The 11,283-nt window shown below is 36.8% G+C and overlaps 1 protein-coding gene across 1 annotated transcript; it reads left to right on the plus strand.

The window, feature by feature from the left end:
* The first annotated feature begins 953 nt into the window (after window positions 1–953).
* On the plus strand, window positions 954–3,371 carry LOC149565171 (Ubiquitin carboxyl-terminal hydrolase family protein). Its single transcript, XM_089818721.1, has one exon. It carries the CDS (start codon window positions 1,103–1,105, stop codon window positions 2,456–2,458), a length of 1,356 nt encoding a protein of 451 aa, XP_089674847.1. The 5' UTR covers window positions 954–1,102; the 3' UTR covers window positions 2,459–3,371.
* Window positions 3,372–11,283: the final 7,912 nt, after the last annotated feature.

Genomic DNA, 11,283 nt, shown 5'->3' on the forward strand with positions numbered 1-11,283 from the left:
ATTTTAAAATAAAGTGCTATTCAGTTTCCACTTTCCCAGAATTGTAGAATTTGCAAATTCTCTATTTCCAAGCCTCCTTTGGCCTCTTCCAACGCCTGGTCTCACAACGAAGTTGGTGAGAGTTGGTTTTCAGTTGAACAATAAGAGTTTTACCCTCCAAAAAATGTTGGCTCCTATGTACGCTTTTTGGAGTTGATCACAAGAGAGGTTGAACTCATTTATATAATATATTTTCTTCCTCTCGATTTCACTTCTCCAATTTCTCTTGTAGAAATTCTCCATAACAAAGACCTTTATTTCTTTATTATTTGTGAGGCACATATTGAATTGAATATTCCATTTACTCATCCATTTGATATATGACAGATTGCCACCGGCTAAAAACATTAAAATGTAGTTCAGGATTTTTAGCGCTGCATAAACCTAAAGAAGAAAAACAACACTGAGCTTCCGTCTAGTTATGGGCAAGAAAACTAGCTAAAAGACTTTCTTTATTTGTGATATGAATATCAGGATTTAACTGTGTGATTTTGAGTCAAATTCGATGACCCATGTTTCATGAGTAGTGATTCAACATGAATCCATCACTCATGAGAATAAATGGAACACTTAGCACTCATTGGATCTAAGTGATGCTCACAAGGGTGAAGCACCGGGACTTCCCGGGAGGTCACCCATCTTAGTGCTACTCCAGCCTGAGCGCGCTTAACTTCGGAGTTTCCTCCATAGTTAAACCCAAAGCTTGCAACCCCATTTGCAAAACCTTCACCAAGTGTTGTTCCTTATGAACCATTCATTAGAAAGCCCCTTAAGCTCATCAATTGATAAGTAGGAGATAATTTCCACACCTAGTCAAATTGTGATATGAATATCAGGATTTAATTGTGTGATTTTGAGTCAAACTCGATGACTCATATTTCATGAGTAGTGATTCAACATGAATCACGATGGATGACTTTCTCTATGTCTGGCCGATGGACGCGTTAAAGAACCCCTTGAAATCTTGGACTGTGCAAGACAGACGACTGTCTTGGAGTTTTTATGGTATGAGATTGCTCAACAATGTCATATACACAGCGATCAGTCATTTCATTTTGCTGCAATGGCATCTCGTTTCAAATTTAATGGAAATAATCTACGAAACATTGTGTATTGTGTGAGCAGTAGGATAAATGATTCGTGGGGACTGAGATGGAAGACAACATCTGCCCATTACGTGTTGCAGAGGACACGAGATCCCACATTTGAAAAACTAATGGGCAAGCAGAGCAAATTGCTCACAGTGGTCTTAGTGCAAACAATTGTATTAGGTAGCCGGGAAAAAGCTCTTCCCTTTCAGTATCTCTCCAGATTGCAGAACAAACTCCGCCTTAAGAGAGGCGCAGGACCATTCCTGAGTAAGTACCCTCACATTTTTGAGGTCTACAAGCACCCCACGGAGGGGAATCTCTGGTTCAGACTCACCCAAAAAGCCATGAATCTTGTTAATGCAGAAGACCAAGCAAACAAAGATAGCCAGCCGCAGGTCATTGAAAGATTGAAGAAGTTGCTCCTGCTTTCTACAGATGGAGTGGTCCCTCTCAAGGCTTTGTTAAAGGTAAGCAGACCTCTTGGCTTGCCCGATGATTTTGAAGATTCGATTATAACGGAGAACCCACATTGTTTTCGATGGATTAGGGGTGCTACTAGAGATAATGACATGGTGGGTCTTGTGTCAAGAGACCCAAATTTGGCAGTCACAACAGTTGAAAAGTGGAGAAATGAACATTACACAAGAGAGGAACTTGAGAAAGATAAAGATATTAGGTTTAGCTTCAAGCACCAATATCCTCCTGGTTTTACGATTAATAGGGGTTATAGGGACAAGATTAAAAAATGGCAGAGGTTGTCTTATTGGTCACCTTATCAGAATATTAGTCTGGTTAAAATTCGTTCCAAGGGTGGGATTAAATGTTTGGAAAAGAGGGCAGTTGCTGTTCTCCATGAGTTTTTGAGTTTGACTGTGGAGAAAACGGTACAGGTTGAGCAAATCAGTCATTTTAGGAAATCCTTCAATATTAAAATGAATATTAGGGATATATTTCTGGATCATCCGGGCATTTTCTATTTGTCTACTACGGGAAATGTTCATACCATCTTTCTGAGGGAGGCTTACCGAAGGGGTAGGTTGATCGAGCGCAATCCTGTTCATTTCTTTCGGCAGAAGATGTTGGAGCTGGTAGAGCTGGGTCGTCACTTAGAGCCTCCTTTAGATGAAACCAAAGCAAATTTGGAGTGGAAGAAGGGAAACAGTGCACAAGCTTCAGGCAGGGAGGAAAGAGGAGTGCTGGTGTCAGATAGCTCATGTCAGACTGAATCGTGGGATTCAGACCATGGCAGTTTGAGTGATTCCTCACAAGGCGGGGAGAATGAAGAATGGGATGTCGAGAGTGATGTAAGTGATTGGTCTGAAACATAGTCAATACTTCTCCTAAGCAGCCAATTATCCCTAGATGTGTAGGCTCCTAAAGAACAAAAATAAATTCAATTCTCTTTCAAGTTCTAGGATACTTATGAAATTATATGTTTACTGGTAGTCTGAGCTGGGTGAATTTTAATAAACTAATGGCGAAGTTTTGCCCAGCGCTGAGAAGTAGTCTATTGGTCTCTGAGGTCTGCCTATCGTCCAAGTCTTGTGGCTTTGGACGAACAAACGAACTTAGAAGCTTCTGGCTTTGGGAGGTGGCATAAGGGTACACGAGAATAAATAATATCTGTATTTGGAAGTTTTGCATCCTATGCAGTGACAGAGAATTTTGGAAATCAGCATGTGCTTCATCAAAAGACTAAAATTATAGGAGATGTCTTTGATTTCTGTCAAGATTTTGAATAAAAAGACACTGAAGGGTTGTTGTGCATAACATAGATCTTTTTAATATCTTCGATGCCATGACTAAGGTTTACCTCCTATATTAAAATTTCCTGGACATGCACCTAGCCATTCCATTTGGGTGGTGCAAACCATTTTTAGAACGTGCCCTGGTAGATGAAATATAACTTCACTGGCTTGGAAGTGTACCAAGGCCTTGTTGACACCTGAACTTTATTACAATACTCTGCGGAAAAAAAATGTGTTTGGTTTTTTGGGAGATGAATTTAGCCCATGGCAAGAGGCTCATGCTGCGAGCACCGATGAAGCAATAGGTATTCCTGGTCTGTATATGTTTGACGAGTACTTGAATATTGAGCGCTTTGCGCAACGGTTTTAAGATAATTGTAAGATCCTCTTCTCAGTAATCCTTTCTCTGGAAGATTTTAGATGAAAGGTTGAAGTTTTCTGTAATCATACATGGGTGAATAGTAATATATTTCACGTGGATTCATTTTTGAAATGACCGACATATTTCCCTAATATGGTGTTTTGTATAATTGCCCACATTCTATACATTTAGTAGCCTGGTCATTGAAGTTTGGTTAAGGAACTAGTTTTAAGTTCCTTTCTTAACTTATGATTTATGTCTTAGTTACCTGGGTTCATGGTTTTGCCCCCAGAACCCTGCCTGGGTTTGAACCAGTTCGAAATACTGGTCTGGTTTAGCCCAGGTTCGAACAGGGTTCGATTTTCTTGCGTCCAGGAATTCGAACCCAGGCGAATTTCAGCTGCCCAGATTGAATTTGGTGCGAACCCGGGCAAATTTTTATATAAATTGCTAGAAATTCTAAGATTCAAGATACATAATTTAAATTTTATTTTAATTGTTTACATGTCATGTCTTCATAGATATCTAGTTAAATCCACTTTCGAGAGAAATTGAAGCACATATTCTTTCATCCATTCAGTGAAGCGCAATAGGTTGCAATAAAAAAGAGTAGAAAGCTTGGTATTTGTGCATTACAACTTGCAGTATCTCTTGCACAAGACTAAAGAATACAAAGAAGGGGAGACAAAGAGGTGGGATGTAGATGGCGGACTTGGATGTTTCTGCTTCTCAGGTAACAATTGAAGACTTCGAAGATTTTGATGCCCATACTATTGTTGTTGGTGCTGATTCCATTGGCCTTAGCTCTATTGCCGAGTCAACTAATGTGGAAGGACTACGAGGAGGAGGAGAAGAAGAAGAAGAAGAAGAAGAAGATGACAATGATGAAGAAGATGAAATGAATATTAAAATTTTATACATTATGATTAGTTGAACTTGAATTTGAAACAATGATACTTGAACTTGCTGTTATGATTCATGGATCATGATTTAATTTTAATGTTTTGAATTTGAATATTTGATGTTGAACTTGAAAATTGAAATATATGATGGTATGATCTTGATTCATGATGCTATGATTACATGTTTAAAGTTTATGCCTATGGTGTTTTTGTTGTTTAAATGATTAAATCATATGATTTTATGATACTCTATGCTTCTAGGCTCCATAAATATGTGTATATATATAATTTTTTATAATTTTTACATGTTTTTGTACAAACGAAACCAAAACCCTTTCCAAAATTTTGCCGTACCGGCGAACCTGTTCTTCGAACCCGTATTTCGAATCAAACTCGAACCGGTAACTAAGATTTATGTGTGTGTATTATTAGATATTCATATGTTCATGGTTTTTGTTTTCCTTTTAAAACCAAATTATGGGATTTTGATGCAAATAATCTGGATGCCTGATGAAAGACAATCTAGGAACTACAGCTAATTAAGAATTTACAAACATAATATTTTATTGAACTGGCAGTTGTGAATAACAATGGGTACAACTCAACAACTGACTAATATAACTAGCACAGTGAAATGTCTGAAACTATACTCTCTTAGTGCATGTATAATTCCGTATGTCCTTACATGGTCTAGCAACTGGCCTAGAATTTCTAAAAAGAAACTAGAAGGCTACTTGAACTTGGGACTTCCACCAGACGATAGACCATGCATGGATAACCATTGACTAGTATCTTCACTTACATATTCTTATCATTCTTTAGAAATAAATTATTGAGACCACATTCTCCTGATGTGCTACAGTGGTGCAGTCACGGATGGAGGGACCTCAAAGAGATCTATCCAAGCGTGCAACAAGAGTAAAGACAACAGAAACAACAAGGAAGATGAGTAAACAAACACAGATCAGTCCTCATTCAATAGGAAATCCAAGTACATCGAGTTGGCAACATGCCAGGCAAAACAGGCCTGATTACTTGGGAAATCTTCGGTCACAGACCTTGAATCCTCTTATTATCCTCTATGATAACAATACTGCCATAAGTGATATATTACAATGCAATATATAGGCTACTCAAGATGCAGGTTGGCCAAGAAATGAATTACATTCCCCAAGAACTAGAAATGTATTACCACAAATAGGTGAGGTCCTAAATCATATAGAACTCATTACAGAAAACGTGTAAGAGCTGGTGATATGAGATTTAGGTCCACACACATGATCCAAGAACATAGAAATACATGCCACCATTTTTGGCCGATTGTAGATTTTCATCGCAAGATCTGAAATTACAAACAAATCGAGAAACTGGCAAGAATGCGGCAATCCAATGAGAATCTGGCATAACTTGAGCAATAGCTGACCAAACAGGCTGCAATCCTGGGAGACAATCCAAAACTAGGGCCTCAATAAGTATCCAACTGTGCAAGGTGTAACTCAACAAACTGAAGGCTCATCTGATTGATCACTTTGACTTCACAAACTGGCAAACTAAGAAAAAACTGAAACAAAAGTGTTTTTGGTTGATGCAAGATTGTTAAGACGATGCTGTTACATTAGACACCTGGGTTTTTCGAAAAGTGAGTCTCTCACTTTGATGCTTGAGAAGAGTCAAAATGATCAGCTTGAGAAAGTGATAAAGAATCCTCAACTGGTTTGTCCTTCCATTTCACCAAATATTCCATATATTCCTTACCTCTAGTACACCTTCCAACTCTACTGTTCAATATTCTTTCTATCCCTTCCATTTTCTTCTTAGGATACTGCTGCTTCACATCTGATACATCCTCTGAACTCAAATCAAGTTCATGATACTTAAACAAATCTGCAATATTGAATATGGGTGATGTTTATATCCTCTTGTAATTCAACTTCATAAGCATTCCTTGAATCAAATCTCCTCAAGATCCTACAATGTCCAAACGTTCTCATCCTCAACTTGCCATAAGTTCCAATAGGAAATCGTCCTTTCTTCAAATAAGCCAAAACTTTATCTCCCACTTGATAATCCTTATGTCTCTTTTCCTATCTGCCTTCTCCTTATATTTCTGGTTCATCTGCTCCAAATAATGTTTGACCTCCTCATGTAATGACTTCATAAGACCTGCAAATTCCTCTACTTCAACACTGCTCTTCTTTTCATAATTAAGATCCCTTAATACTATAACTCCCTTAGGGTTCATACCTGTGACCATCTCAAATGGTATATTTTCTGTGCATTTATTCACTTAATTGTTATATGCAAACTCTGCTTGAGCAAAAACCATATCCCAATTACTAGACTTATCTCCAATCACACGCCTTAGCAAATTATTCAAACTCCTATTCACAACCTCTGTTTGTCCATCAGTTTATGGATGAAAAGTAGAACTCAGCTTTAAGTCGGTTTTCATTTTCCTCCGAAGTGTCCTCCATAAATAACCAATAAACTTACTGCTCTTGTCCGAAACTATACTCCTTGGTAATCCATGTAATCTCACAATCCCCCTGAAAAATAATTCAGCTACATACACTGCTTCTGAAGTCTTCTTACAAGCTATGAAATGTGACATCTTAGAAAATCTATCCACTACCACAAATATAGAATCATTATCTCTTAGTGCCTTAGGCAATCCCAAAACAAAATTCCTACTACTGTCCTCCCAAGGCTTATTAGGCACATGTAAAGGTATATACAATCCCACATCCTGACTTCTACCTTTAGCTACTTGATGCTGAAGATTGTAGCTGCGATAGAGATTTTTATCTCTCATCTTATGAAATAGAAATATGATCGTTATGGTCATCTTCAGCTGAAAGAGACATTTATGATAATAGTTAAGATAATATTATATAAAGAGACATATAACATGTGTTATGCGAAGAAGCATGCACATGGAAATATGAAGTGTTGAATATTTGAAAATATTAAGGGTCTTGTATTTGGAATTTGAAGAGACCTTCATGTGTAATATGAAGAATCTCAATTCAATCTATTTATTTGATTGCTTAGTGTATTGTAAGGCAATCAAGTGAAAGCTTTGTACTTGAATATTTTTATATCAATAAAAGAGACATTTTGTTGGTGTGGCTAGGTTTTTACCTTCAAGTGGAAGGGTTTTCCTAGGATAAATTGTTGTGTCTTTTGTGCACTTCTCTTATTGCTGTTTATCTAATTTTCTAGGCAAAACTTGAACACTTGACAAACTCAGAAACCCTGAACAAATTTCCGAATATCCTTATGAATTTGAGGGCAATAATACCTTTCACTTGCCAAACTCATTGTATTATCAATGCCAAAATGTCCAGATAGTTCTCCACTATGCTTTACCTTAATTGGATTCTCCCTCATTGAACTTCTAGGTTTGTACAACTAAATTCCCTTGACTAACATGTCATTCTATATGAAATAATCCAATCACTTGCTTAGGTCAACTGCAACTAGTTCCTTACAAGCTTTCCATGGTTCTGCAAAATTAGGGTCAGCTTCATGCAAAGTTTTCAATTCATCAAACTCAAGCACTTCCACTATCATCTCTATCAACAAATTCCATTTACTACTCAAAGCATCAGCTACCTTGTTTGATTGTCCACTCCTATGTTTCAACACAAAAGTATAACTCTGTAGGAATTCAATCCAATTCATATGTCTCTAGTTCAATATAACTTGACTACTCAAACATTGTAATATTTTATGATTGGTATACAACACAAACTCCTTAGGCAATAATTAATGCCTCAATTTTTTCAAAGCTTGAATTATGGCATAGAATCCTTGATAAAAAAATGAATATCTTTTCTTGGCATCATTCAACTTTTCACTGAAATAAGCAATAGGTCTACCTTGTTGACTTGATATAGCTCCAATTGTATTTCCACTTGCATCATAGTCCCCTCTTGAAATACCTTACTGAAATCAGGGAATGCTAACACAGGTTGTTTTGTCACTTTTTCTTTTATAATTCAAAATGCTTTTGTGCTCCATGTACCCAATTGAATTCCTTTTTATATCCTCTCATAGTGTCAGTCACAAGGTTACAAACTAAACTGAAGCTCCTGATAAAATTCTTGTAGAAACTAGCTAATCCATGAAATGATCTTACTTCTCCAACACTTATAAGTGTAGGCCAATCAACAATTGGTTCCACCTTTCAGGATCCATCTTCAAACCATTAACTAAAATCATAACTTAAAGGTACACTATCTCTTCCTTCATGAAAGTACATTTTTTCATATTAACCAACAATTTTCTTCCTTTAATCTCTCTGCAATACATACCTTAGGTGCAACAAATGATCTTCTTTTATCTTATTGAAAATCAAAGTATCATCTAGATAAACAATAAAAAACTTCCCAAATGATTTCTTCAATACTTCATTCATTAGCCCCATAAAAGTACTAGGTGCATTAGTTAGACCAAAAGACATAACTAGCCACTTATACAATCCTTCATTTGTCTTGAGTGTTGTTTTCTATTCATCTCCTTTTCTGATTTTGATATTCAAACCAATCTTGGTAAAGTACTTAGATCCACTCAAAGAATCTATAATGTCATCTATCCTTGATGAAGGAATTCTATACTTAACTATAATCTTGTTAATTGCTCTTGAATCAATATACATATTCCATTCTCCATTTGTTTTAGGTGCTAATACTATAGGTACTGCAAAAGGATTCAAACTTTCTCTGATTTAGCATTTCCTTAACAATTCTTGCACTTGTCTATTCAATTTTTTATTCTCTGCTGGTGTCATTCGATGAGGTGCCTTTTAGGTAAACTTGCTCTAGAAATCGGAGCCATGCAATGACTAATGCTCCTATTAGGTGGTAATCCAGTAAACACATTATCCGAAATGATGTCTTCATATTCTGTCAACAATTCCTTAATTTCCTTTGGTTGTCCTTCAACTGTGCCCAATTTAGGTTTCCTAGGAATCAAAGCATAACACAAACATTTTTTCTTCAAATCATCCAAGAATTTCCTACCTTCAACCAAGCAAATTTTGACTATAGTACAATTGTCATTCTTAAAGTTCTCTACCGAAGGTAACAATACTTGTCTCACCCCATTAGCCACTATTGTATACCTATTCCTTCTACCATCATGCAATGCTTGTCTATCATACTCTCATGGTCTACCTAACAATATATGACAAACATCCATAGGCATAATACAAAGAACTTCATCATGATAAGATCTAATCTTCAATTTCACAAGACACTGTTCACTTACTATAACCTTATGATCATTCTTGATCCATGCAATCTGATAGGGTTTCAGATGCTTCAATCTTGGCAATTGCAACTTGGTAACTAACTCTTTTGACGCTAGATTAACTGAACTACCACTTTTAGTGATGACCTTGCAGCATTTATCTTCCACTTTGCATCTTGTTTTGAACAAACTTTTCTCATCACAGGCTCTTTATCTGGTTCTTAATGATAGAGGGCTCTCTTGACCATCAGGGTTTCTCCATTCTTAGGTTGGTTCTGTTAGCATGAATGCTGATGGTATTCCTTTGGGAGTATTGGAGAGCATGTAGCATGATTGCCATGTTGCATTCATGACTATGTTTGTCATTGATGACAACATAGTATGGTTTTTGTAAAGACCAGCAGAGTAGTAGACAGAGATCGAGGTTGTACAGACAAAGTTTTGATGTTCAGGTGAAGCGTGATTAAGGATGTGTTCTACACTGTCTTGATGACGAGGTTAAGTGCACGTGAAGTAAGTCAAAGACATATAGACAATATGTTTGATTTATTGAAAGCAGTACAGAGACAAAGTACTTGATAAGCAGTTTCTGATGATTAGATTGTATCTCTTAACAAACATAGAATTGGGGTATGCGAAGTTATACAGTGACGGAAATCAGTCTGATGATGACGTCAACGAGTGCGCAAGGTTTGGAGTTGCACGTGTGAGAAGTTGTAAAGACTATGAGCTGATAGTGTTGTGTGATCGTGAAATAATGAATTATCTTATTGTGGTCCTATTATAATTAATTGGGAAAGCCTCAAGGCCGACTCAAGGAATTGTTTTGAGGACATGTTATAAAGGAAAGTATTTTCTTTGATTGAGGAGAGTGTCAAGTGTGCAAGAAAGAGCAGAGTGTTTGGTAAATGCGAGTAAGTGATCCAAGGGATTATTGGATGCGAAGTTGGTGATCTGGTATCGAGATCAGAAGATGAAGAGTAGTTTGGTTGACATGACAAAGGAAGAGGAAGCTAAAGTACAGTTCATTTTTATTATTTTGCAAGGAATAATACAGAGAGCATTTGGACAGTGGGTTCATTGGTCTTGCCCCCGAAGCTATTTGGACAGTGGGTCCATTTGCCTTCTACAACTCCTAACAAGGTTGGAATCTCCTAACAAAGATTCAAAGTCTTCTAACACGGATTGATATGTACTGAATGTATTTCATAGACTCCTAACAGGGTCCATCCTCTAACAAAGAATATTTATATTAGTACATCTTCTTGTGGGTACCATCCCCACCGGGGTTTTCCCTGGTTAACATATCTAGTGTTATTGTGTATGAGTATCTTGTTATGGTTGCTGATTATATTGCTCATATTGTTAAGGATTAATAAGGTTGTTAATTCATAATAGTTGGATAACTGATTCACCACACCCCCCCCCCCCTCTCTGTTATATTAGTTGAGTTTATATTCTAACAATTGGTATCAGAGCCTCAGGTCCTTGAAGAGAAAGCTTAAAGTCCTAAATCAGATAGAGGAAATTTTGACACTCAGAAGATGGAGCTTCTTGGTGAGATCTCTGAATTGTGTATAGAGCAGAGCACCGAGTTTCGAGATCCAAAATCTTTTTGTTGCATATAGAAGAATAAAAACATGAGCGAAGATAAATCTAGATCAGAAGAAGACAAGAAGATCAAAGAAGGAATTGGTTTGCCTATGAAAAGGGAACTAGAAGGTATGAAAATTTTCGTTTGTTGGATATGTAAAGAATTTGGTCATTTTTCGTCCAAATGTCCTAAGAGAGTAAGAAAAACTAGAAATAATTCGCTCTCTGATGAAGCTGAAGAATTTAAAGCATGGAAAGATTCTTGAATGATAATGATGATAAAATTAATGAGATTG

The sequence above is a fragment of the Cupressus sempervirens genome, chromosome 3, assembly GCF_028749045.1.
Source record: "Cupressus sempervirens isolate cs-2001-9-10 chromosome 3, ASM2874904v1, whole genome shotgun sequence".
NCBI classification, from domain to species: Eukaryota; Viridiplantae; Streptophyta; class Pinopsida; order Cupressales; family Cupressaceae; genus Cupressus; species Cupressus sempervirens.

What these genes read in the sequence shown, in the direction of transcription:
- LOC149565171 (XM_089818721.1), top strand. Translation starts at nt 1,103, where the DNA reads ATGGCATCTCGTTTCAAATTTAATGGAAATAATCTACGAAACATTGTG.